Source organism: Chanos chanos, chromosome 2 (genome assembly GCF_902362185.1).
Source record: "Chanos chanos chromosome 2, fChaCha1.1, whole genome shotgun sequence".
Taxonomy (NCBI): Eukaryota; Metazoa; Chordata; class Actinopteri; order Gonorynchiformes; family Chanidae; genus Chanos; species Chanos chanos.
In genome coordinates this window covers 1,705,001-1,732,663 of record NC_044496.1, presented here as the reverse complement: position 1 = coordinate 1,732,663, position 27,663 = coordinate 1,705,001, and the positions used below count along the sequence as shown (strand labels likewise).

At 44.9% G+C, this 27,663-nt stretch overlaps 3 protein-coding genes across 3 annotated transcripts in view; all 3 read left to right on the top strand.

The window, feature by feature from the left end:
* The first annotated feature begins 1,811 nt into the window (after nt 1–1,811).
* On the top strand, nt 1,812–5,748 carry cyp1a (cytochrome P450, family 1, subfamily A). Its single transcript, XM_030766010.1, has 7 exons — nt 1,812–1,898; nt 2,458–3,362; nt 3,471–3,597; nt 3,744–3,833; nt 3,930–4,053; nt 4,157–4,243; nt 4,367–5,748. Exons 2-7 carry the CDS (start codon nt 2,523–2,525, stop codon nt 4,662–4,664), a joined length of 1,566 nt encoding a protein of 521 aa, XP_030621870.1. The 5' UTR covers nt 1,812–1,898; nt 2,458–2,522; the 3' UTR covers nt 4,665–5,748.
* Nucleotides 5,749–7,064: 1,316 nt separating this feature from the next.
* LOC115829402 (enhancer of mRNA-decapping protein 3-like) lies at nt 7,065–18,773 on the top strand. The gene is made up of 6 exons (XM_030793505.1): nt 7,065–7,228; nt 7,466–7,680; nt 12,446–12,799; nt 17,408–17,561; nt 17,992–18,209; nt 18,439–18,773. Exons 1-6 carry the CDS (start codon nt 7,065–7,067, stop codon nt 18,771–18,773), a joined length of 1,440 nt encoding a protein of 479 aa, XP_030649365.1.
* Nucleotides 18,774–21,467: 2,694 nt separating this feature from the next.
* Nucleotides 21,468–27,663, top strand: part of cskl (c-src tyrosine kinase-like) — a 31,779-nt gene continuing 25,583 nt past the window's right edge. The window contains exon 1 of the mRNA XM_030765043.1: nt 21,468–21,597. The gene's annotated coding sequence lies outside the window, so the exon portion shown is untranslated. The remainder of the gene's footprint in view (nt 21,598–27,663) is intronic.

Sequence of the window (27,663 nt, the reverse complement as noted above, 5' to 3'; positions counted from 1 at the left end):
TCCTCGGAATGAAAATAAACGCTAATTAAACACGCAAAAAACCCAAACGACCGAATGAGCTAAACAAACATTCAGTCGTCTGCTATCCACCTACAGACAAAATATAGTAAAATTAATAGACAAATACTGACTTTCGGCTTTTTTTTTTACTTTGAAACAACACCTATCGATCCTATTGTATTCTGATATTGACTGCGTGTATGTTATTTATACGGGCTATGAAGTATCATCTGCAATATTTTTTTTTTCACCATATACTTTCCGCTTATAAATGTGGATGTTTTTTAAACTGTCAGAGAGTGAGCTCACTTAAAGGGCTTTGAAAAGTTTCCGCTCGTCACATAGCTTACACCTTTGCACGCCATCTAAACTTGTTGCTTAATAATCAAAGGAACGTTTGCCAGACTGTGCACGATTTCACAAATCAATGTATAACACTCTCCGTTTCTTTAACCGATCAATATTTGTACAGTTTCGGCTCAGACATGTCGCCAACATATTTTTGGCACGCGCAACGTAATGATATACTTAACTAAAATCAGTGCAAACGTTACGAATGTTTTTCACAGTATCAACAGGGGTACCTTCATACAATTTCTTTTACAAAACGCCTTTTAGATAAAAACGTCCTCATAAAAGGTTTTTTTAGATACGAATACAGATGAGAAATCAGTCTCAGCACCCTATGGCCTTAATCAGAGAAACGTTGGAGTGGTTGATAACATAAAACAACCATTTAAACAATCTTCCAGTCAGAGTCATAAGGTAGGATAATATGATAATATGTAGAATTATGGTGTTAGCGCATCACTGTTATAGTTATAGTGTGTTATTCCACAAAATATCATATTACCCAACCTGTTACGGCCGCAGTCAGAGAAAAAAACGTGTAGTGACTATTATCATAAAACATCAATTTAAATAATATTACAGTCAGAATTATAAGTTAGGCTGGTATGATAATATAAAACAGTATGGCAACCGTTCATCATTGTTGTAACTGTATGCTATCCCACACTATATCCTGAAACAAAGGCAAAAACTCAAAAACTCAAAAAAAACCCCAGAGTAGGGTCGATATAAACAAAAAAATAAACCAAAACAAACAAGCAAACAACAAAACAACTCATTTATCATATTTGTAACAGTGTATTATTTGCATAGTCATTTTTCTTTTTGTGTCTGATTTGTGATTTATTGTGAGCATCGTGAAATAGCCGGTTGATTATGGCTGTGGTCAGCCTCACCATCCGCTCGTGTACTACATTTCTTTCCGCTCTCCAGTCACAATTACGGCTTTATTTCCATTATCGTATTCTCCCTCTTTTGCAATTAAAGGCTTTTGGATTATAATTCTCTAAAACTGAGATCACACATATTATAATTACAGGGAAACACTCAACTGCACAAACAAACAAATGAGAAGTATCAATTGAAACAAAATCTCAGCGCTTGGAGGTAACTGTGTGGTGAGAGGGTGTGTAACTTATTTAGTTGTAAGGCTAATTCAATTTAAAAGCATATTTTTTAACTCATTCGTTTTAACAATCGATTTTGCTTTGCGTGTCGTTTTCCGTGTATATGCCTACTGAAATTACGATGTATTTGCATACGACGATATAATTATTATGGTTTACTGTTGCTAAATCCAACACTTACAGATGTCTCCGACTGTATAGTGCCCTCCTACCCCAAAGACTCTACGGCTTCAGGCGGAGAGTGGAGTCGTTGCGTAATCTAAAGATCAGCCAATAGCGAGAAGAACCGCTCTATATAAGAATTACACATCTGGTCAGTAAGACACTTCAACACGCCAGCAAATTGGCATTGCAACGACTCTGGTAACAACTTCATACTAATCATTTGAAAGACCTGACTCATCTGTCGCGCTACTAAAGGTAAGCCCTTGGCCATTGATTTTTTTATTATTGACTTATCCGAAAAGAATTGTCTTGTGTTGTGGATGCAGTTTTTACTCAGATATATCCCCTCACGTGGTCTCTTTTTATTGCGAGACAAACAGCTTTGTTCCTGGACTGTTTCTAGAGTAGTTTTCAGAGTTTACAAGTTTCGCCTAGTCGGTTCCTCTATTCGGTGCTTAAAACTAAGGTGATCGGTTTGCACGAGCGTGCGCCAGAGTGTTTTTGCCAAACTGTAACTTTGATGATCCGCTCACTTAATTATCAAAGAGCATAGTCCAACGGTAAAATCAGTTACGTTTCTATCAAGTAAGAGAGCGCTGCGATTTGTTTTTATATTGTTTGTGGTTAATTTAAAGGGCAACTAAAACTTTATTTTTATTGGGGGAACAATCAAAACTTTGAACGTCCCTCATTTCTACTCATTAAGTTTCTCTGCATGGACGTTTCACCCCATAACGGTATTTATCCACGTATTTAATGTTGCTTAGTCCTTCCCTGCAAATTTAGAATATTCTCTTTGTTTGTCATGAAACAGGTATAGGTACCTCACAGTCTGTCACCGATCTGAAGAAAATATAAGTAAAGGAGAGAAAAGTGAAAATGGCATTGATGGTTCTGCCGTTGCTGGGGCCAGTGTCAGTCTCAGAGAGTCTGGTTGCTTTGGCTACACTGTGTGTAGTCTATCTCCTCTTGCAACTTCAGCGAAAGAAGATTCCAGAGGGGCTGTCTCCACTCCCTGGTCCAAAGCCCCTGCCAATCATCGGAAACGTGCTTGAGGTGGGAAACAACCCTCATCTCAGTCTCACCGCCATGAGCAAACGGTACGGCCCGGTCTACCAGGTCCAGATAGGCACAAGACCCGTGGTGGTGATTGGTGGAAACGAGGTGGTCCGCCAGGCACTCATCAAGCAGGGTGAAGACTTCTCCGGACGCCCAGATCTGTACAGCTTCGGTTTCATCAATGACGGTAAGAGCTTGGCCTTCAGCTCTGACCAGGCTGGCGTGTGGCGTGCGCGTCGTAAGCTGGCATTGAGTGCCCTTCGGTCTTTTGCCACTCTGGAGGGTGAGAGCCCAGAGTACTCCTGCGCTCTGGAGGAGCATATCAGTAAAGAGGGTCTGTACCTGGTGGAAAGGCTGACGTCTGTCATGAAGCAGGACGGCAGCTTCGACCCTTTCCGCCACATCGTGGTGTCAGTGGCTAATGTCATCTGTGGAATGTGCTTTGGGCGGCGGTACAGCCATGACGACCAGGAGCTTGTGAGCCTGGTGAACCTGAGTGATGAGTTTGGCCAGGTCGTGGGCAGTGGGAACCCAGCTGACTTCATCCCCTTCCTGCGTTTCCTACCCAGCAAAACCATGAAGAAGTTTGTTGACCTCAACAATCGTTTCAACGCGTTTGTGCAGAGGATTGTTCATCAGCATTATGATACGTTCGATAAGGTAAGTCCACTTTGACATAACTTCACAGCTGGGCCTCATTTGGAATATGTCTGATGCTTTTGTTTATTTATATATGTAACTCATGGTCTGCATTTTCATCTCTCCCAGGATAACATTCGTGACATCACAGATTCCCTGATTGATCACTGTGAGGACAGGAAACTGGATGAGAATTCTAACGTCCAGGTCTCCGATGAGAAGATTGTTGGAATAGTTAATGATCTCTTTGGAGCTGGTACGTAAACTGACAGGCCTTTTTCCTCTGTAAGACTCGTTTTGAAATGTGAAATAACTTTTACTTCAAATTGCCACGTGGAGTTATTCATGTCCCCAGACGTAGACTATTTTTGTTTATTCTGTCATTTCTGTATGTATTTACAGGTTTTGACACAATAAGTACTGCTTTGTCATGGTCAGTTCTGTACATGGTGGCATACCCAGAAATTCAGGAGAAACTCCACCAAGAAATCAGTGAGTAAACATAGTTAGCGTTTAAATATTTTTAAATGTTCTTGTGTTAGTTGTAACAATAATTTAATTGCAAATTTATTTTCCTTTATTTTGCAGAGGAAAAGGTTGGGCTGGAGCGTACACCTCGTCTGTCTGACAAAGCAGACCTGCCGTACCTGGAGGCGTTCATTCTGGAGATCTTTCGTCACACCTCTTTCTTACCTTTCACCATCCCGCACTGGTGAGTTAGAGAAGCCTCAGTCAGACTCTCACGACATCTGTCATTTTAAGGACCTGGATGGATAAATCATTCATTCATTGTTGTTATTTTTTTACTTTTGTAGCACCACAAAGGACACATCACTTAATGGACACTTCATACCTAAGGACACCTGTGTGTTCATTAACCAGTGGCAGGTCAACCACGACACGTGAGTTTCCCTCCCATTACTTTTTATGGATTCATTTATAAAATAAGATGAACTAATATGCCGTTGTCTAATAGGCAGTGTTGGAGTTGCTTATTTTGCATAACTTGGCTCTTTATTCTGCAGTGATCTGTGGAAGGACCCCTCCTCCTTCTGCCCCGACCGCTTCCTCACTGCCGACGGTACGGAACTGAACAAACTGGAAGGCGAGAAAGTCATGATCTTCGGCATGGGCAAGAGGCGCTGCATCGGCGAGCTCATCGGGCGTTCCGAGGTCTTCCTCTTCCTGGCCATCCTGCTCCAGAGGCTGCAGTTCAGCGCTTTACCTGGCGAAAGCCCAGACATGACTCCAGAGTACGGCCTCACCATGAAACACAAACGCTGCCAGCTATATGCCTGTGCCCGCACTGAGGCACAGGGCTGACCGCCTTCCACGTCAGCGGACGCAAGTTGTCCTTAGAAAACTGTGGGCATACGGAGGAAAAAAAAGAAGCAAAGGAGGGTAAACCTGTACTCTTTGGAAAAATGAGAGAACTTCCGCTAATTACCCACAATTCTTTCTGGTGACACCAAGTTTCTAGACATCAAAGGGACAGTTTTGTTCTATATGGAGGATGTTATAAATTGCGTTGCGTTGGAGACAGTGTAAGATTTCAGCTGTGTAATTGAAATCAGATTGTATACAGAGACTGGTGGGGAGATTCTCTTGAATGAGAATGAATTTATAAAAGTCATGGTTTAGTGCCAGCTCCTATCGCTGTCAGTGTTTGTGTGTTGGTAATATAATTCTTTATTGTACGCTTATGGCCCTCTCACTGCTGACTGGCTGAGTAATTATCAAAAGACAAACTGACTGACCTGTCACTCGTCCAAGTACACGTAAAATCTGATGTACTATCTAAGTTCTGTCCTACATAATAGAACAAAACACAGTAGAAAGGAGCACACACGCAGTCACATGGAAGAATGCCTTTATCTGACATACTATTCCAACATTTACTGTTTCAGGGTTTTATTTTGTGTTTTGTTTTGTTTCGTTTTTTTTTTTTTTAATTTTGTCTTTTTTTTTTTCTTTTTTTTTGCCATAAGCTAATCAGAGATATCCCTCTTCCACTGAGATAATCTGTTGGATACAATACACTGAAGCTATTCTGTAATGTTTCATTTTAATCCCAAAATGTGATCTGTATATATAGTGTTGCTGTTAAATCAATCTTTGGTGCCTAAACTTGTTATTTGTGCAGACTGCTGAGACACTGTGCAAGTACTCAAAGACTTCAGATATGAATATCTGTATGTAATTCTCTTGTATATCAGAACCTTTTCTGGATTGGCTTTTTTACTGTACACAATGAAGGATGTTTATTGGCATACGCTGTAACTCTGAAGAATGAAACCAAACTCCCACTGATTTTTTAATTGCAATAATTAATACATCGTGTCAACTCTGTACGTTTATTAAATGCTTTTCTGTATTTATAAATAAACATTTTGATAAATCAGATTGATTGAGGCGCCCAGAGAAACTTTAGAAATCCACTATAATTCATTGAAAACGATGGAGTGGCTGTAAGACCCAAACCAGATGCGTGTGTTTCCATACGACAGAGCCACTGGGCAGCTCAAGTATTTAGTTTTAGCTGTCTCCGTTTTAGCTGTCACAGAAGTGCAAATGTGACCTTTAACCCCTCGACTCTTACAATATTTTTTTCTATCAGATAATGATTTTCATACAGAACCAATAAATATTGTTTGTCTGACAATTTGAGAGTTGCGAGCTGCATACAGTTTATATGTACAGTCCTCAGCTGTTTAAGGGGGGCGTGGTTATGACAGGAAGTGGTGTAAGAAAACGGTATCACGGTAGTACTGGACGGCAACATAACGGAGGGTTTGAGCATTGTGTTGTAATTGTTTTAAAGGCGAAAAACTGGAGAAACATTTGCGACATTATTAAATTCCTCACAGTTTGCACGAGGTATGCTACCATTAAGTCTGTCTAAGAGATCTGAGTCGCTGTAACAATTCTCCGTATAGAGACTGACCAGTCAGCGAGCAAACGTTGGCTATTCATCAGTCATCGAGATTATGAGCTATTCTTTATTTAAGCCATACTAAAATTCCGTTGGACAGTAAAAAAATCGAGTTAACCCAGAGAGGTCTATAGCTGATGTTTACTAAGCCGAGCTGCACTTTTGAGAACTATATTTCTTACAGGCTTGTTAGCTTGTTTGCACATTGAAGAAACTCCGTCCCTGTGAAGAACTTAACTCGTAAGTCTCTCTTTGGTTTAGTTCGCTGATTTGTCCTGATATGTGAGGGCAGTTTATGAACGGAATTGCTTTTTGTCAACCCAAGCCCCGGTTTAATTACCCAATTACATCACAGCGGGCAAGCTGCCTGATTTAACAAGTCCTCCCATGTTAAGTTGACAGGTAACGTTAGTTCAACAAGAGAGCGCAGTAACTGCTATTTGACTCCGTACAAAAGGGGTAAAATATTTTGAGTCCTGAACTTATAAAAGAGCAAAAACTAGCCTGTCCGGGCAAAACATGCATAAATATGTATTTGCTCACCTGTGGTTAGATTTTATAAGGTAAAAGCATAGGTTACTGTCGGTATACGGTCCGCGTTGTGTTACTCTCGTGCCGCTGTGTTCACCCTCAGCGGACTTATTCAGCGGCGATATTATCTGTGTACCAGGGGTAAATTAACACACACTGCTGAACAGGCAACGCATTTTACGACAGTAATCAGTGAAACTGCGTCATTGTTCGATTCACAATGACGCTGACCCGAACTCTGTGCTACGTAAACCTGCAGAATGGCTGAAGAGTGGTTGGGGAGTCTCGTGTCCATTCACTGTGGGGAGACTCTTGGTGTCTACCAAGGAGAGATCTCATCCATAGATACATCCAGTCAGACCATGTCCCTGCGACAGCCCTTCCACAACGGTATCCGGTGTCCAATTCCTGAGGTAACTTTCAGGTAGGGGTTGTGGAATGTAATGCTAATTCATTCAGTGCTGTTCTGTATTTTCTGTTTGCTGACCCAGTTGAACTGAAAAATGAATGCTTCCATACATCTCATGTCATAATTACTCTTTTTTTTTGTTTTTTTTTTTTGGATGAGTTAATTAACTGTAGGTCACATCTGTTGTGACAGCTTTTGAACTACCATTACCACGAATGGTTGTTTCTGTTTTAATTCATGTTTCAAACGCAGTGCCGTGGACATTGAGGATCTGCGGATCCTGGAGTTTGGGAACAATAATAATAATAATGATAATAATAATAACAACAGTAGAAAGGCTGGCCACAGCATGAGTGCTTGTCCTAGTCTGCAGCCAGGAGGACTCGTCGCTCAGAATAACAGAGACGCAGCTACCCCCAGCACTGCCTCCGTAACCACTCTGTGCAAAAGTCAGTTCCCATCTACAGGTTAGGAAAACATCACAAAATGTTTGTCTGTCTGTGTGTGTGTGTGTGTGTCTGTCTGTCTGTCTGTCTGTCTCTGTGTGTGTGTGTGTGTGTGTGTTTTGCTGGTCACAGTTTCTTTTTAGGGAATGTCATCTGTAACTTCTGTCCTGTACTTGTGCGGTTTTAATTACTTCTGTGTGTCTGCACCCAGACAAGGAAAAAAAATTTCGCTGCATCACACTGCACAGACGTCTGAGAACTTCTTTTCTGGAGATTTTCAGTGTCTGTGTTGACACGCTGCTTTCATGCGATAAAACCGTCAGGCGTTTTTGCAAAATGAGGCCTTTTTGAACACTTAAAGAGATTGATGCTTGTGAGGCCCTCTGTTCTGGTTGACGGGGAACTGGGCACCCAGACTGGAAGCCAAATGTAACTCTAGCGAAGGAACAAATGTCATTTTACAAAATGAAATAATTACAGTCGTTGCCATGACGCCGCGTTGCCCCCGTCATGTTTATATAATGTATATTAGGTTTGTACCCACAGTCTTGCGTTTCCTCGTATCGACAGGTGAACTAGACAGTGTTCATTGTTTATCCTCGTGTTGTGTGTTGAAAGGAGGAAACATGAAACCGTGTATATCAGTGTCACAGATGTCTACTCTCCTAATCCCTTCGTCTTGCGCTTTTGTCATCACCTAAGGGAAGCTGTGTCAAACCAACGCATTGTCCTGTGTTTCTCATCCTCCCACTCGGGTAATAAATCACAGTCTGTGTTTCCAAGTGACTGAGCGCGGTGCCCGTGACTGAGCGCGGACAACGACGGCGTTCTACAGCTCTTCTTTTCTCTTCTTCTTCCTTCGTCTGATCCGTCAGAAAGAAAAAAAAAAAAAATGTTGGCGGCATCGACGTTTGTGTTTAGATGACGCGTAAAAACTGTGACACAGTTTCAGCTTCCATACAGAGAGGACTGTTGATCTGAATTTACAGTGATGTCGCTCTTAACACATCTCTTTTTACTGCTTGCTTTATTGTGGGCTGTAGTCTTTCCATGCCGCGTGTAAAAAAAAAAAAAATATATATATATATTGAATTTCTGTCAAGTTTAGAGAGAAAGAAGCATCTATAAGTCTCATTCATTGCAGCGGCCGCGCTGTTTCCCAGTGTACCCTCAATTACAGTTGGATTTTCCATTCACATTCAGTTAATAATGCTGCAAGAAAATACTGGTCTTTTTTTGTTTGTTGTTGTTGTTGTGCCTCACGGTTTAACAGCTATATTGCCGAGAGTGAAAGAGCAGTGCAGATGTACCGAGTGCAGATCTGCGTTTATGAATGAAATAAACCAACAGAGGGCTGGCAGGCATGGGCCTGCAGTTTACAGAGCGATTAAGTCATTAGCCGGAGTGAAAGCGGCTCGTTCTATGTCTGCATCATACGTCAACTCTGCAGAACCCCAACCCAGTCTCTCCACCCAATAATAAAAAAAAAAAAAAAGATGTTTTAATGAGAAACTGCCAGCAGGCATTTTTAACCCTTAATATTCTTTGAATAGCACTCTAGTAATCTGTGCGCGCTCTGTCTGGGCGGGCGGTGACGCCCCGCCGTATCGCGGCGGGAAAAGCTGCGAAGGAAAACGGCTTATTCGGTGGAGTCGGCGCTACGTTCGTCGCGCTCGTCGAAGTCCTTGGCTCGTACGGCTGAGGCCTGCAGCTGTAGTCGCCGGGTTGTGTCTGGGAAAGCTGCTGGCATTTCCTCCGAGGTGTCACCAGTTAGCGATAGGAGCCTGCCGCGGGGAAACGGGCACGGTTTGCTGCCACTTCCCGGAGATTCCCATAGCGTGCTAACAGCCTATACCAAAGTTCCTCTTTATAATATGTGTGTGACTAAGATCAATAAACATTCCTCCCTCTTGCTGTGTCTGTTCCTAAAGAGGAGGTTACGCAAGGCCCAGTTTACGTGCCCCTCCGCCCCCCCCTCCCTCTCTCCCTCTCTTGCTTCGCCTCAGCACAGGAAACGGCTCCCCCTCACACACAGGAAGCCGCGCTGTCCCAGTGTGCTTGCGAGGCCAGGGCGATATCAATAGTGGAAGCACTGTTTACCTTAGCCCCCCCCCCCCCTTTTTTTTTTGTAATCTTCTGCTCACAGGCTCGTGGCTGAGGATCTGATGCTAAATTGCATGGCGCTGAGTGGCAGGGACTTGGCTTACCCTCTCACACGCAACACTAGACCCCCGGCCTGCCCCCCCTCCCAACCCCCCGCCCCCGACCACGCACAGATAGGGCGGGGCAGGGCAGGGGGGTGGGGTCTAGGAGGCTTGGAGAGTAATTGCTTATGCAAAACCGCAGAGCCGTAGAAATATTTTCCAATTATCTGACATTAATCTTTCTGGGAGAGTTCAGTGAGAATGTGAGGAGCAGGCCGAGGAGATATAAATAAGTGTTTTCTAGGATTCTGTTTAAAATTGAGTGGAACTCAGTAAGATAGTGAGTAGGAGGAGAGTGACCACTATTTTTTTTTTTTTTTTTAAATCATTTCTACTTTTGTTTTTAAATCTTAAAATTCCAAACGCTCTGACAGTTTAAAAGCTGGAAGTTTATTTAAAGGGTTTCCTGGGTTTCTGTGCCCGGGCACCCTTCAATCCTTGCTCTTCTTTCCTGTTCTTGATTGGACCGCGTCAGGGAACGGTGGCGTCTCACTGACAGTGTTTTCCCTCTGTCAATCTTACCTTGCATGTGAGCTGATTTCCCCTTTAGCCAAACAAGCCTCAGAAGTTGTTAAAACAGCCTGTCACTCCTCTCCTGCTCCTGTGTAGTGTGTTCTGGCATGAATTATTCTGATTCTTATCGCTCTTGGTCGTTAGATTGGAGTGACGAACTGTTCCAGTTTATAATGGAGGTGGAACTTTTTTGCACTAAAGGGAGGATTAACTGTGATGGCACTTGTGCAGCCCTGCCTGACATGAACTTGTCCCTTACAGACGGTCTTTAGAGTTTGTAGGTCAGATGAATGTCCTCCGTCCTTGGCCCTGACCCTGTTTCTCCTCATCCTCAGCGTTTTTGTCACAGCTGCGTGTCACAGAAGTGTTCCACTGGTAAAGTAAACACCCCCCCCCCCCCCCAATATAAACCGTGTATCACCAGCTGACACCCCGGGGATCCCCTGTAATGTCTGGACTTTAAACACCCGCCCCCCCCCCCCCCTCGGACATTTTCTTACTGTTTGGAAGTAGATTGTGTGTATGTGTGTGTGGGTGGGGGGGGGGGGTATTAACACTAGTGAAATGACAGAGGGCTATTCAAGTATTTTTTTAATATATATATATATATATATATATATATATATATTTTGTATACACATAATACACCTAAAATTATATAAATTAAAATCATAAATCAAAATGTTAAAAATAGATCATTATTAGTAGAGTATTATAGTTATTAAGTTATTTTTATTATTATTACTGACCACGTGTTTCAGGTAGTTTAAGTGCACAGCAGTAATTCATTCAGGGTTTTTTGTTGTTTGTTTTTTTTTTTATTGATTGGTTGATTGATTGATAGGGGAGTCAGCGGATGCTGTATTGTTATTGTAGGGCTGACAGGTGTGGAGGTGTGCACGTACGAAGTGGACCGCTGCCCTTCCGGAAACTGGCAGATGTCCTTATTGCCGCGGAGGCGGAGGAGGAGCGGTGTGTGTGTGTGTGTGTGTGTGTGTGTATTGGTGTGGATCTTGCGTGAGAGAGAAGAGAGCCTATATGACAGTCTGAGACTCGCGTGCGACTGTACTTTTCTCTGTGTGTTAGCGTGAGAGCTCAACACGGTTGCGGCAGAACACCAGGTTTTTCCAGTTTTTTTTTTTTTTTCGCTCTCCTCTTAGTTCTTTTTGGTTTTGTTTTGTTTGAGCATGCATTTGTATACAAGTCTATCAGTGCTGGTCCATCAAAGATCTGTAATATTCCCATCAGTGTGTCAAACAAACACAGACCAAATGAGAGTTATTGTAATGCTCCTTATGCCGACTGACCCAATTTAGACTCACCTATATTACACTGAGAAATACAAGACTAACACAACTGGAGAAGTCTGTCTGGAGAAGACTGTTCAGCCCCTGTCTGAACTCCACTCACACAGTAAAATGTTGAACAGGTGGTCTGTAAGTGATCTGGTGCGTGCGTGCGTGCGTGCGTGCGTGTGCTTGTAGAGCGACTGTGATTGCATCTCTAAAGATAACTGATTCTGCCGCCTCGCTGTGGAACGAGCCTCAGAGCTCAGGATTCAGATCAGGAGCAAATATCTAGAGATGGAAGATCATTCACGAACCTGTTTGTGGCTGATGTTGGGAGCATGAAGTCATCACTGCTGCCATAGCAGTTACAGTTTACTGTAGATCAGACATCAATGTTCAGAGCTCAGACATCCAAGATTCATGTATTACAGTTAAAAAACCCAAAAAGGAGTCCACGTGTTCAGTTTGCCATCGTACCTGCCGTGTGTCTTTGTTAGAGGGTCATGAGACAGTGCTGCACACACCAAAAAAAAAAAGAGTAAAACTTGGCTAAGTTAAAGTCCCAGCGGAACGATGTGAATGAGGGCAAGTGCGGATTGAGACAGAAACACGGGTGCTGACAGAGATTAATGGACCTGTGGTCTTTTCAGGCCTGTATCGGGGCTAAACATTCAGTTTCTCAGCTTGTAAGTCATCTGGCAGTTAATGTGTATAACTCATACATATGTATAAGGGCTTGCTGATCTGTCTGATATCTCTGTTATATCCTCTACTCTTAAGGCCCCTCGGGTAACGAGGTCCTCAGCCAGGCCGCACCTAAACCGAGCGGCGTGAACGACAGCTCCGTCGGCGGCCGGCGGAGGACGAGAGACGAGGAGAGTCTCGGGAAAGGCAGGGACGAGGGACTGGACGCAGTTTTCGACTTTGAGGGAAACTTGGCCCTGTTCGACAAGGAGTCCGTCGTCTCTCAAATCGACGGGTCGGAGCGCCGTGGTAACGCCACGCGGTCTGAAGTCCCGGCGAAAGAACGGACTGTTTCCCGATACCGTCGTGAGGAGAACGTCCTGGAGACCAAACCTGCCGTGTTTCGCCAGATTACAGCCCCTCAGTGTGGGGGCAAGGAATACTTCACTGGTATGACAAATCCCCCTCTGTGCCCCCCCTCCCCCCGTCCTCTCTCTCTCTTGCTTTCTCCCTCTCTCTGTCCTCTCTCTCTCTCTCTCTCTCTCTCGCTCTCTCTCTCTCCCTCTTTCTCTCTGTCCTTTCTCTCTCTCCCCCTCATTATCAGTCTCTTGTTTCTGAAGAAGTCAGGCCCCCCATTTCAGCCCTCAGTAAAATTCCGCACCCTCTCATGGAATGAATAGTTTATTCAATCCCGGAGGTCATTCTAGTGGCCACTGGTGCATGGCCAGTGTGGCCACGAGCGCCCAGATCACCAGCGGATTGGACCTGTTTGCGGACCAATCCAGCTCAGGCCATTAGCCAGAGCGTGGCCCATTCTGGGGGCGCCCCTCTCTGTTTTGGTTCAAAGGAGAAGTGTTCAAAGGACCGTGAGCCGAATGAGGACATTGCATTCTGCTCTAAAAATAGCGTGCAGCCACGCAAACACAGAGGAGATGGGTCAGCCAATGGACGCGCACACACACGAAGCACACAGGCCGAGAGGAGCAGCCCTGCCGCGGCTCTCCACGCGGCCAAGCCCGTCAGGCCCTGGGCCCCGCGCTGCAAATAGCAGCTCTGTTCTCTCAGGACTGCCACGCCCGCGTAAACGTAAACAAAGCAGCCATGAGCTGCTCCCGCGTCCACAGCCAACAAACACACTGTTTATTATTCCTTCCTGTCTTACATGTAATCAGTCATTCAGAGTAGCAGATTTGTTCTGCGGTGTGGACAGCACGTATGACCCCTGGTTGAACTTTGAAGTTCAAAGGTTAATTAATAGGCTGATTGTCTCAGTGGAAGCCTGTTAATTGCTTGTCCTTTGAGAGTAGTGAACTCTGTTGGGGCCCATAGACCAGGCAAGGTGTGTGTATATGTGAATGGGGGGGGGGGGGATTTGAACTGTAACAAGTCAATGCTGGAGAACCAAACCAAGCTTGCGTTGAGTGAAACAATGTAGCAAAAGCCAAGTGGTGCTGGTGCTCGCCAGTGTTCCACTGAACATTACAGCGTTCCACTGAACACGGAATGGAACACATTGCAATAACAATGAGCTGAACCTACTTCAGTGTAGCCTTGTCCCTCTCTGCTATAGGCTCCTCAGCCCCCGCTCCAGGCACCTCCTATTTTTAATGGTTTACACTAGTTGCACTTTAACATGGATATGACTCAGCGTGTTAGAAACCCCTGCCCCAGAACAGACCCACCCACCCCCCCCCAAAAGCACACACACACACACACACACGCACACAAGTCAAGGCAAGAGGATGTCTCCAACTAGGAGACTATATTTGTGTTGCATAACTGTTACACAAAAGATAAACAGATGCAGTGTTGAAGCTGCAGTCTGGGGTGTGAGTGGATGCAGCCTTTCTGGGACAGCGTGTGGGGGAAAACCAGCTGAAACTGGTTCTAAATGCCCAACAGTTTGATAAGACCCTGAGAGGCCAACACACACACAAACAGAAAGCAGAGATGTACCTGCACTTGCACAATGTCTACATTCAGAACTGACCCCAGGCTTAGCAGTCTGTGTCTGACAGTGTGGCAGACTGGCAGCAGGCTTCTCTCTTTTTCATTTACTAAGTAAAAGTCAAAAGATGCATAGTTCTCTAACCCTAAAATGAGAAACATAAAGATGCGTGGTTATTCAGCTGTAAAGTGAAAATGTAACGGTACGTAGTTATATAGCCATAAAGTCAAAAATGCGAAGATGTGTAGTTATACATGTGTAAAATGAAAATGTAAAGGTGTGTAGTTATATAACTGTAAAGTCAGAGATGTAAAGGTGTGTAGTTATATAACTGTAAAGTCAGAGATGAAAAGGTGTGTAGTTCTTTAACTGTAAAGTCAGAGATGTAAAGGTGTGTAGTTATATAACTGTAAAGTCAGAGATGTAAAGGTTTGTAGTTCTTTAACTGTAAAGTCAGAGATGTAAAGGTGTGTAGTTATATAACTGTAAAGTCAGAGATGTAAAGGTGTGTAGTTATATAACTGTAAAGTCAGAGATGTAAAGTTGCGTACTTATATAGCTGTGAAATCTGAAATGTAAAGATGTGTGGTTCCATAACTGTAAAGTCAATATGTAAAGATGCGCAGTCATAAAGCCATTAGGTCCGCAGATATAGAGCTGGTGACGAATAGTTGTTTTTGTAAAGGAGGTGTGGATGATGATGGTGGTGTGTTTAGAGTGCTTTCTTATGAGGAAGTGAACAGGTTTTCTGTCATCCTGGCTGATGAAGCACAGTGTTCCAGACAGACACTTCCCTGCAGAACATCATGTCTGTGCAGATTTTTTTTTTTTTTTTGTACGTTTTGGATCCTCAGATCAGGTCTAGCGGTGCCAAGTAGGAACCAAAACCTGGAGTCTACCGGGTTAGCAGGTCTAGACCGGACCGGACCGGACCGGACCAGAGAAACCGTAAACAAAAACAGCCACCTGCCACTCAGGTGCGCAGTGCAGAGGCACGGTTTGCTTGCACAGGACGGGCAAGTCTGCGTCTGCATTTCTCTGGCTCTAATCCTCCTCCTGCCTGGGCTCTGTAATTAGCAGGTTGCACCAAAGCTTTACATAAACAGTACCTCTGGAACAGGAAGAGACATGGGTGGCTGACCTGGAATTTCAACAGCACTGTAAGCACTTAAATCAACTATAGGGAGGACTAGGGTGTAGGAACAAGAGAAAAATGCGACAGCAGGTGTTTGTATTGTGTAAGGGCCAGCGCGATGAATTCACGCGTTTGAAATGCGACCTAGCACAAGGTGCTCCCATCATTACTCTGAGAGCGTAACACGCATGGTATTCTCTGTCTTCTCAACACATCACCCCTCTCTCTCTCTCTCTCTCCCTCTCTCTCTCTGCGTCCTCACCGACTCTCAGCGTCTTAACTGCCTGTCTTTACTACGTGCTCTCTGTCTCGGCCCTGTTTGATCTCCGTCCCTTTAAAAGGCTTTAGAGCTAGAGCAGAAACAGCCAACCGCACCGCTGCCTGCTCCACTTCACCACGGCGCGAATCTCTGCACTGCAAACGTGCAAGCGTGTGTGTGTGTGTGTGTGTGTGAGAGACAGAGAGAGAGCTGTTGAGATTTCTTGGAGTAGTGTCAGTGTAAATAGGGGAGTGCTGTGTTTGATTGGTAGCAGCGCCGTGTGTTTGTAATGGCAGTGATGTAGTGCTTCTGTGAGCAGGATGCGGTGGGAAGAAGGCCCAAGCTTGTGAAATGTTTCCCTCGCTGCCAGCCCTAATTACTCCTGGCCTAGCTCCAGCTCTCCTATATTAGTTTCAGCCTTGCCTCCCCGTTGTCATGCTGGAAGGATTGCTTCCAGCTCAGTTTATCTTACTGTCACAGCACGCTGCTGGCTACCCCGTCAAGCAGGTTGAGCCTTGCGTGTGTGAGTATCAACACCACTTTGTTGAGTGGGTGTGTGTGTGGTTTGTGTGTACATAGTGTGTGTGTGTGTGTGTGTGTGTGTACGTGAATGCGTGCGTGCATATGTGTGACTGACTGTGTACATGCGTGTGTTTATTAACTAGAACAAACAATCACGGCAAAAGTGAAGGAGGGCGGGGGCGGGGGAAGGGGGGGGGCGCTGGGGTTGAAGAATTATTTACAAAAGCACCTGCTGGAATGGCTGAAACGCAATTAGTGCAAAGTGTAACTCCCATTTCCCCTGTGTGCGCGCTGGCTCTGCCGGGCCTCTTCGGCCCGCTTGCATGACAGGAGACAGTTGAGTGCGTAGCCCTTATCACTTGCGTGTGTGTGTGTGTGTGCGTGCGTGTGTGTGTGTGCTTGGGTTTGGACGAAGATCGACACTGCCACGGTTTCTCACACGCATTGTAATATGTAACCCTTCCTTTGTGCAGGAAAGATAAAAGGCCGGGCGTGGAGAGACAGATAGTGAAGAGATAAGACTGTAGCTAAAGCACAGCAGATCTTACTGTCTCTCTCTCTCTCTCTCTCCCTCTGTCTCTCTCTCTGTCTCTCTCTCTCTCTTTCTCTCTCTCTCTCTCTGTCTCTCTCTCTGTCTCTCACTCTCTGTCTCTCTCTCTCTGTCTCTCTCTCTCTGTCTCTCTCTCTCTCTCTCTCTCTCCCACACGAACACACTCCCTTTGCGTGTGTATTTGTGTGTGTGTGCATGTGTCCTCTCTGGGAGTAACCACACTGCTCCACTGAGTTAGTTGTGTATTGGCGATTGAAGCTTGCTCTCAGGGCATTGAAAGGCCTGTGTTGTATCTTCATCACCGCGGAGGCTTTGGGTCACGTGGCGTTTTTTTGTTGGGCTGTGATTACCTGTCCTGCTGTGTAGTGAGCCTCAGGTTCACCTCCATGTTTTCCTGTCTGAGCCCAGCACTGTTTCTCCGTGGGTGATTAATGAGTAGCATGTGGCCTTAACCTCTTCCCTCTGATATTTTGGCACTCTTCACCAGGGGGCTGCATGCCCCCCCCCCTCCCCTGCATGATTCATAACATAACATAAACCCTGCCCACACGAAATCTATAACCTTAACCCTTTTCCATTGCCCTCCTTCCCCCCTCCTCTCTCTCTCTCTCTCTCTCTCTCTCTCTGGTCTCTGGTCTCTGCAGACTATGGACTGCTGGTACCCACTGTTCCCTATGAGCTGTATAAGTCGCTGTTGGCAGCAGCGGAGCGGCATGGCCTCACCCTGGAGCGCAGGCTGGAGATGATGGGCGTCTGTGCCAGCCAGATGGCGCTCACACTGCTGGGAGGCCCCAACCGGTGAGTGAGCGCGCACGAGGACGTCGGATACTCAGTCAATTTTTTCCCGTTTTTTCTTTTTAACGTTTTTCTGGTAGAACATTTCTTACATTGACACTTTTACCCCCTTGCAGTTTAGATAATACACAGTTGCTTCAGTTTTTGTTTATCGTAGTTGATGGCTTAAAATGATGCATATGACCAGAGGGTTGAGTTTCCTTGTCTCACAGAAGTCCAAGGTGTAACATTCTCCCTCGGACCCAGTGTCAGGTCAAGGTGTTATATTCTCCTTCTGACCCCGTGTCAGTACAGGTCTAAGATCAGTCAATCTCTGCTAAGTCCTATTGCTATTTCATATTGAAGAGTGCTGTAGATTTTCAGTGTCATCCGTTGTATCATTGAGTGTGCAGCTTGGCTTTGTCAGAGCTGTGCGCATCCCGTGCCGTTCCAGACTGAACCCGAAGAATGTGCACCAGAGGCCCACGGTGGTTCTGCTGTGCGGCCCGCACCTGCAGGGAGCCCAGGGCATCAGCTGCGGCCGGCACCTGGCCAATCACGAGGTGGATGTCGTCTGCTTCCTGCCCAACTTCGTCAAGATGCAGGAGTCAATCACCAACGAGCTGTCTCTCTTCACCAAGACCGGGAGCAGACAGGTGTCCAACGTCAGAGGTAACTGGCCGATTTTTAAGATCGCCCTGACCATCGGGCGTTCTCTCCGTGTGTACCTGTTCGGAGCTTAGTGAAACGAGCCGCTCTTTATGTTACGGTTTGTCATCGTTTGTGAGAGGATACTGATGAACTGTCGCCCTCTGCTGGATGTCTGGACCCGGGATGTCAGAGCTTGCGGCCCGAGCTCTCCGTGTCTGGTAATGATCGGAGGTGTTTTGTCCCCTCGCAGACCTGCCCGTCAGCCCAGTGGACCTGGTCATCAACTGTCTGGACTGTCACGAGAATGTCTTCCTGAAGGAGCAGCCGTGGTACCGGGCCGCGGCCGACTGGGCCAATCAGAACCGGGCCCCGGTGCTCAGTATAGACCCCCCGGTGAACGAGCCGGAGCAGGCAGTGGAGGCCAAGTGGTCCCTGTGTCTGGGGCTGCCCTTGCCGCTGGCTGAGACGGCGGGTCGTATCTACCTCTGTGACGTCGGCGTGCCCAGGCAGGTCTTCCAGGAAGTGGGCATCAGCTACCACTCGCCCTTTGGCAGCAAGTTTATCATCGCCCTGCATGCTGCCTAGAGCCCCCCCTCCCCCCTCCCCCCTCCCCCCTGCCCCTGCTCCCTTTACTCCAGCTCACTGCCTCAGTCCACACACGAAAAACTCTGTTTAAAAGACACCGGGGGAAAAAAAACCCTGCCTAGACACCTGTAGCAGTAATTAGAGGGACTGCATGTGGTTTTTGTATGTCTGTGTGCTAGCGTGTGTGTGTATATCTGTGTGTGTGTGTGCGCTGTGTGTGTCTGTGCGTGCTGGGTGCGTCTGTGCGTGCGTGTGTGTGTGTGTGTGCGTGCTGGGTGTGTCAGTGTGTGTGTGTGTGTGTGCTGTGTGTCTGTGCGTGTGTGTGTGTGATGGGGGCGGAGTGCCTATCGCGTGAGGACCGCTTGGAGAAGAGGAAAAGCCCTGGGACAGAGGGGGGTTTCCTGCCTTTTTGTGCTGGCTGATATGGGCCCAGTTTTGCCCTGTCTGTCACATTCACATCATGTTTACAAAACGACCTACTGCCGTCCTGGGCTCCTGACCTTTGAACCCAGCTCACTTGACCTTCTGATTGGTGTTGGCACTGTGGTGGAATTCCTGTTTCCTGTTCTAGCTCGTGTTTAAAGACTGAAGCTGAATTCCAAATTCTTAATAATGTTTTTTTTTCCCATGTGTGTATGGGTATTTTCAGCCTCCACCCCCACCCCGTATCATGGTAATCTGTTTGACTATACTACAATGCCCTAAACTGCACTACAGAAACACTCCTTTAAACAAAAACACATCTGAACCTCTGGTCGCTTAGTAACTTAACAGTTGGCTGTCCTTGTTTTTTTTTTTATGTATCCATAAAACAATGTGAAAAGGTGTGAAGTAAAGCCAAGGCGATCTTGCAGCCGTGCCGCCGTGGCCTGTCTGGACGAGAAGAACCTGGAACTCTGTTCAGTCTCCATCCTCCTGTTTTCTCAAGGGAGAAGTTTTCTGTCAAAGCTTGTGTTCAGATCAAAGCCAGCGAAAAAAATAATCAGGGTCCAAATCATTTTCTCCACTTTTGTCACTTTATTTATTTATTTAGTTAGTTAGTTAGTTAGTTAGTTAGTTAGTTTGTTTATGTGTTTAATTTTAGGGACAGAGAGTTCTTTTAGGCACTCTGAAGAATCCATCTCTGTCTTGCACTTTATCACACTGCGGTCTCACTTCATAGGACATGAACTGCTGACAGATTTATTCCAGGTTGTCAAGACTTCCAGTCTTCATGCTGTGAGCAGTCCTCTCCATTTTCTACTGAAATCAGGCGTAAGCTCTGCTAACACAGACCGCTCACACGGGCTCCTAATGAGCAGAGGGGTCCTGGCTGCACACCGTTTGTTTGGAAAGGAGAAAAGAGAGGTTGTTCTAAGGGAAAAAATCTGTTGTGTGAACTGAATTGGGTAGTGTTACATTGTATGAGTGTGTTTTGGGCTGCTCTGTTTGAATAGGCAATGTTTGGTTATGTGAGTGTGTTTTGGGCTGAATATGGTCAGTGTTTGGTTATGTGAGTGTGTTTTGGGCTGCTCTGTTTGTTTGAAAATGGATGCAGAAGGGTTACAGTATATTTTTCTTGCTTCATGTCACTGAAACACATTTTCTGTATTTTTTTTTTTTTACTGGTTTGTCATCAGAGGCCATGTATGACCTCCAGTGGTGGCCACATGTTTTCTAACTGTTACCGTAAACACGTCATTGGCTGTTAGTATGTTCACAAACCACATTTCTGTCTCACCCACTTGTATTGTCTGCCACTGTCATAACACAGCCATCCATATGTCCTGTGGACATTGACAAAAAGCCTTTAAAAATAAATAAATAAATAATATATGTACGCGCGGTACAACTGAGTAATATAAATTTCATGCCACAAATTTAAAGTCGTCAGTGGTGTTTGTCATGCCTGTCTGCAAAGTTAGTCACCTCTGACACCTAGGGGTGAAGGCAGGAACTACCTGACACATGTTCCATGTCATCCCACACTTTTCGCGCTTGAACGTTTCAGCGACTTCAACGGCTTTTGCTGCTGTATCACTGATGTTGTTACAGGGTATCTGTGTCGGAACGCACGTGGGAATATGTTACAACTTGTTGCTTTATACATGTTTTTCCCCTGATGTTTAAAATAGTGTTCAGAACTCATTTTGTATTAATGTAAAAAAAAAAAATTCAGTTTTATGTTTTTGTGCTTATTAGAACTTTTTTGCCTGTGTGATCTCACTGTGTTTATATGAAGCAATATTTGATTTATTTTATATTACACTGTATTCTGAGAAAAAACAGGTATACTCAATCTTTCTAAAATATTCTCAGTTTTCATGGTATGTTCTTCACATCTTCAGTCAGTCCCTTTGACTTACTGATGTGCCGATATTGTGCCCAGTTAGTTAGAGTCAAGGTCTTATTATCTTACTGTTTACCACAAGACTAAATGTAAGTCTCACCCGCGTGGAAATAAATTGACTGGTTAAATCCTCATAAAATATCACACACGCGCTGAGAATTACTCACAGCAGACGTAAAGCCCAGAAATTCCGCAAACATACGCAAGGGGTCGCTAGATAATCATCATTGCGGGAGTCTAAAATCCACGGGAGCTACATGAGCACATCCCTGGATGTGCCGTACCACGGCTAGGCGCATGCGCGTCTTAGCCAACTGGATGATACGGAGACCATTTCCTCTTCGCCAGGCCTGTGAGAGCTCCACTGAGTTCTTGTTTGGATTCCTATTGTCACCCAGTGAACCTGCATGCTGACCAGCGCAGATTTAACCTGCATAGACAGTTGTCTGATATAGCGAGGATCTCTGGTTGATACTTATCAAGTGGTATTTCACGGTGAGTGGCAATTCATACATGGTTTGCTAGCTACCCATCTATCTGGTTGTATTCTGGTAACGCTAGCGCACTAGCAGCTGCAGTAGGCTGCCACTATATATACGAGTCTTTTTTCAAAGAGGCTGTTGAAATTCATATATATTCTGCAGTAAAGAGACACTTGAAAAGTCGGTCTGAATCACGCATGTTAGAGAATTAAAGTTATATTCAGCAGATGGTAGAGAAGAATGCAGAAAAACTGGGTCCACAAGACAATTAGCGCGCTAGCCACCTCTTGTGTCCCCAATCGCATCGACTGCGCGCTCTTGCCGCCACGATCCCTTAGTACAGAGATTGAGCACCACGAAGAGGTCCAGCAGTGTACAAAATGTATATTTCTAAGCAGGTTCCCTCACTAAAACTACGCACTCACTCAGTTTCATAGACGGTGGAAATATACTATGTTGTTTTTTAAACGAGTGTGTCTACAACTCATATCAGCCCAGCTTCCGAATTGTCACAATTCCTACAAGGTACTTTTCCCGACCAAATCACAAATTACACAATTAGAAGGTGTAGTACAATCGAATCTATGAAGGTTGGTTTTTAAAATCGGACATTTGAAATGTCCGAAACACCGTTTAGGCTGCTTTGATTAGTGAGGCGTGGCTTGTTTTATAGCGATAAAATCTCATATTGCCCGTTATTTGCAGTATCGGAGGCGGGGACCATGTTATTTGGACGTTTTATGTTGTAGGTACAACAATAAAAAAAGCCCTTTTGTACTTAACTGCCCTCTTGTCGTTTCATTACCATAGAATCCTACGCGGTCTCGTTGTCGCCCAGTTAGACTTCGTGCTTTTATATTGTCGCTTAATCACGTTTTGATAGAGCCTACGGCTCAAAGTTCGCGTGGTAGGTTTTCTGCCCATGACAGGGGTAGTTTTATCTTTAAGGTATTTGCAAGTCTGAAAGTGGTTATTCAGACAAAAGGCGATTATCCGTGGCAAAACTGGTTTAACACTTAACCCAGCTCCTTGTTACTCTGGCTGGTCAGTCGTATTTGGAGAGCGGTGCACTTATGTTAAATCTTACACGTCTGTTGTGTGTGCCTGACATGCATCCATATTATTACTTTAACATTTTTATTTTAGATGAAGTTCCTGCCGCGTTGTGGTGCAGTGTTAAGAATACGGAGCAAATCAAACTGTCCTGATGAGCTCGCGCTCTCTTTTTCTGCGTGTCTTTAGCATTTTTTCACTTCGTCACAGATTAATGTTCATGACTAACCAACTGTCTTTGTGTGGGAGCTACCTGTTATTACTGTTTAATCATAAGCCACTGTCCCTTGACACGGTTCGTTTCAGTGGAAACTATTTACCCATTGCACCTTCTACACTCACATCGGTCTGTTTATCCAAAATACAGGGAGACGTGACCTGACAATGTGTGTTGCATTACTGTAGAGGTTTTATCTGAAGAGCTTTGTGCGTGAAGCAGGTCTGTTAAAGTGAATGTTGTGTGTTTTTGTTTCTGTGCTTGTCTTAGCCTCTGGGATTTTGCAGATGCAGCCTGCAAGATGCTTCACATTCATTGGTTGTGTCTGTCGAGTTTGGTGGGATGACACACCTGCTACATGTCATTTCTAGGGAGGGGAATATGATTTATTTGTAAGAATGATGACAATAATGAAGTTCAGGAATGTTGCAGTGTTCCTTTAGAATATGAGACACAGGCATGTGGAAGTGTCAGAAGTTGACACATATGTTCTGATCCATGTACCAGTTTGATACGGTGATGCTGTCTGTTGCATCACGTGCTTAGACCCTGGCTTCCTGTCAGTATACCATTTGAAGAGACATTGAGATGGGCAGATGGAGAAGGCAGGTCAGTGACAGGGATGAATCTGAAGTGGGGCAGACGTCTGAGAAAGAGCCTTTCACGGGTCTTTGTGTTCGTTGACTCTGCACATGGAGTATGTTTTGACTCGAAGGCCGAAACCCATGGCGCGCTTGGGCCACTCGGCCATATGTTGAATTTTTCCATCATGTAGTTTTCAGTTACCCCATTTCTGCGTTGTGCAGGTGTATGTTTATTTCTGAGTGATTGTGTCTAGGTTGGTTTGACCTGAACGCTTCTCACCACCATCACCCATGCACACACACACACGCACACACACACATATTTGTATGCCAGTGGTGGCTTGTGAGCTGTAAACAGAGGAGGAACAAACCTCCCCTATAAATCTGTCATTAATGTCAACCTGTTCCCGTTAATCCGCCTTGATTGACAGTAAAACCAAAGATTTGCAGAATAATTAACACCAATCACGTAAACAGAGTTAATGATTATCAGTGTCTTTTTGTGACAGAGTTACTATTTTTTACAAACTAGTTGAGGCCTGGGAGCTAAACTTTATTGTGCATTGCACTCAGCTCTGATGCATTATACAGGTAAAAGATCCTGTTTTTTATAACCAAAAAGTTTATTCTCAGAAACTGAGATCGATTTCAATAACATTACTTTCTTTCTTTTGTTGTTTGTTTTTTTGGGGTTTTTTTTCCGAATTTCGTAACGCAAGATAGCTACAGTGTTAAACACACTGAGGGGTTAGTTTTCTGATATGTATTCAGATAATCACTATTCTCTTTAAACACTTTCACGCTGTACCTTTCACTATAGCACACAAGCTTCAGACAATCCACAGTGTTTCACCAGGATTTAAACGGCAGAATCTTACAAGTCAGACGAGTGCCTTTGGCATTGATATACCCTGACGTCGGGCAGAGAGCGAAAAGTACAATTATCCACAAATGACAAGAACGTGTGGGTATGAGAAAGGCTACACAGATCAGTAAAGAGAAATAATACTATCACGAAATGCCACTGGTAATCATCTACTCTGTTAACGTGATTGGTGTTAATTATTTAGCAAATCATTAGGGGTTTTTTTTGTCAATCAAGGCGGATTAATGGGAACGGGTTGACATTAATGATAGATTTAAAGGGGGGGGGGTTGTTCCTCCTCTGTTTCCAGCTCACTGATGTACACATATGCGTGCGCGCACACACACACACACACACAGCCACTTTAAGACAGTGGAAAGATTTAAGGCCGATTTATACTTCCGCGTCGAATCTGCGCTGTAGGTACGGTACAGGTTCTGCGTATGCACGTACCCTACGCCATAGCCTGACGCACGCCTCCCCAGAAATGTAACTACACGTTGCGCTGACTGCGACAACTGTGATCGGACCAAATCGACGAGAGGTGAACCGAGGAAGTCCGTAACTATGTACGTTTGTTACGACTCTTCTTCACCACATTACAAAGACTGCCAGACGGCAGCAAATTCGTGGAAAGAGATTTCTACCAAACATCGGTTTGGACGTCACGGAATGTACAAAGAGATGGAAGAATTTGAGGGACAAGTGTGTTCGCCTCCGAAAAAGAGTCACTGCGTTTCAGTCCTTTCAGTAAAAGCAACTGTTGTTCAGCATTTATTAGCTCCCACTCCATTATGGTCCGCTCAGTTTCAGTCGCCATTGTTTGAAGTACACGAAGAAACTCAGCACAATGGCATAGCGCTTTGGCGGTGTAATCGCAGAGTGACTCAGACACACCAGTGAACAGAGTGTAAATGCTCACAACGGTGCAGATGGGAACTTCAGAGGAGCGGCGCTGGCCTGTGCAGTGGATTGGCCCATACAGACAGCCTCTGGCCCGGGCTCTTAGCCCTCCTGTATGGAATTCTACTGCTGGCCTTTTCGCTGCATATGATCATTGTATTGAGACAACAGTGCTCTGTGAGTGTGTGAGTGTGTCGGTGGCGTGGAGCCATGGTGGTTGCCCCCTTCTGTCTGCAGCTGCTGTGTGTCTTTTCTCCGCCGCTCCATCCTGCCCCGCGGCCCGCCCGGCAGAATGGAGGCATTGTAGACAACGGCCAGGGCTCAAACGCGGAAAGCGCTCTCCATCTGGACTTCGCCTGTCCAGCCAGACTGCTACTTGAGTAGCTCATCTGGTCCTCTGACACACACACCCACACCCACACACCCACATCCTATCAGTAAGGTCAGAGTGGAGGATCATTTCGTCACTCATGCTGTACAGAACTGTTTTGTGCGTCTTTTTTCATGCCGTCTTTGGTTTTCGCTTTGTGAAGACGGGTTGTTGTCCACTCGTACACTGAGCATGTTAATACATGGGAGTTTTTGCCCTTGCTGTTGGATGTGGATTTGCCGAGAGCGGTGACCCCACCCCCACCTCCCCAAAAAGAAGAAAAACAAAAAACAATGCCTAAACTTCATGCCTGAACAGATTAAAAACACTACTCTCAGGGGCTCTTAACACCTGTGTGTGTGTGTGTGTGTGTGTGTGTGTGCGCGCGTGTGTGTGAGTTGGATAGGAAGTGGAAGTCTATGGTAAATTGAGCAACTTTGCAAGACCAAGCAAGTGGAGGGGGGAGAAAGGCAGGCCCATTGGTGGGAACTGTGCTCAGACTGCCAGGCTTACAGAATGAAAGGCATGATGAAGTTATGAGTCAATGATTCAGATGTGCAGATGGGTTATGTGTTAATGGTTTAGATGTGCAGGTGGGTTATGTGTTAATGGTTTAGATGTGTAGATGGGTTACGTGTTAATGGTTTAGATGTGTAAATGGGTTATGTGTTAATGGTTTAGATGTGCAGGTGGGTTATGAGTTAATGGTTTAGATGTGTAGATGGGTTATGTGTTAATGGTTTAGATGTGTGGGTGGGTTGTGTGTTAATGGTTTAGATGTGTGGGTGGGTTATGTGTTAATGGTTTAGATGTGCAGATTGGTTATGTGTTAATGATTTAGATGTGTAGATGAGTTATGGGTTAATGGTGTAGATGGGTTATGTGTTAATGGTTTAGATGTGCAGGTGAGTTGTGTGTTTAGATGTGTAGATGGGTTATGGGTTAATGATGCAGATGGGTTATGGGTTAATGGTTTAGATGTGCAGGTGGGTTATGGGTTAATGGTTTAGATGTGCAGGTGGGTTATGGGTTAATGGTGTAGATGTGCAGGTGAGTTGTGTTAATGGTTTAGATGTGCGGGTGGGTTGTGTGTTAATGGTTTAGATGTGTAGATGAGTTATGGGTTAATGATGTAGATGTGTAGATGGGTTGTGTGTTAATGGTTTAGATGTGCAGGTGGGTTATGGGTTAATTGTTTTGATGTGTAAATGAGTTAATAGTTTAGATGGGTTATGGGTTAATGGTTTAGATGTGTAAATGAGTTAATGGTTTAGATGTGCAGGTGAGTTGTGTGTTAATGGTCTAGATGTGTAGATGGGTTATGGGTTAATGGTTTAGATGGGTTATGGGTTAATGGTTTAGATGTGTAGATGGGTTATGGGTTAATGGTTTAGATGGGTTATGGGTTAATGGTTTAGATGGGTTATGTGTTAATGGTTTAGATGTGCAGGTGGGTTATGGGTTAATGGTTTAGATGGGTTGTTATGGGGCAGAGTCCAGAGCAGGTACAGTATCATCTCTGTTCCTTTCACTGGCATCGTTTGCATTTTTCCCCTCGCTTCACAAGACCTGCCTGTGCTTTGAAAATCACTATGAAAAAGCCCACAGTGTGTAGAGTCAGGCGTCTCTGGTAAATGATTTAAATGGGAGGCATCGTTTGGGTGTTTGGAGTGCGATGGAGCTGATTTGAATTAATAAGCATTAGATAAGTGTCAGGCAACGGGTGCAGAGGGGCACTTCCCCTTGTGTGGAGAGAGAGAGAGAGAGAGAGAGAGAGAGAGAGAGTGTCAGACAGACTGGAGTACACTGGTTGAGTAGTCACCAGTTTGACTCCAGTCATCCTGCATCCAGCCCAGTCTACACCATCAGCCTCGCCGCACACTGAACGCACGTCCTGAACGCGGAGGAGACAATGCACTGTTTGTTCAGGTGATATCAGGTGAGAAAACAGCTGTTGAGACAGTGGTTTGGTTTGGCCAGGTGGTGTCGTGTCAAGAGTGTGTTTCCATACTTGGCTCTGAAGTTTTCTCGCTGAAGGTCCATCAGATTTGTTAGCATAGCTGTTTTGTTCAGAACTGGAATGATCC

Excerpts from the sequence above, each read along its gene's own strand:
- cyp1a (XM_030766010.1), top strand. The coding sequence starts at position 2,523 with ATGGCATTGATGGTTCTGCCGTTGCTGGGGCCAGTGTCAGTCTCAGAG. Across the intron at positions 3,363-3,470 it reads ATTATGATACGTTCGATAAG|GATAACATTCGTGACATCAC; the intron begins GTAAGTCCACTT and ends CATCTCTCCCAG. Across the intron at positions 4,244-4,366 it reads TGGCAGGTCAACCACGACAC|TGATCTGTGGAAGGACCCCT; the intron begins GTGAGTTTCCCT and ends TTTATTCTGCAG.
- LOC115829402 (XM_030793505.1), top strand. The coding sequence starts at position 7,065 with ATGGCTGAAGAGTGGTTGGGGAGTCTCGTGTCCATTCACTGTGGGGAG. Across the intron at positions 7,229-7,465 it reads ATTCCTGAGGTAACTTTCAG|TGCCGTGGACATTGAGGATC; the intron begins GTAGGGGTTGTG and ends TTTCAAACGCAG. Across the intron at positions 17,562-17,991 it reads CTGCTGGGAGGCCCCAACCG|ACTGAACCCGAAGAATGTGC; the intron begins GTGAGTGAGCGC and ends GTGCCGTTCCAG.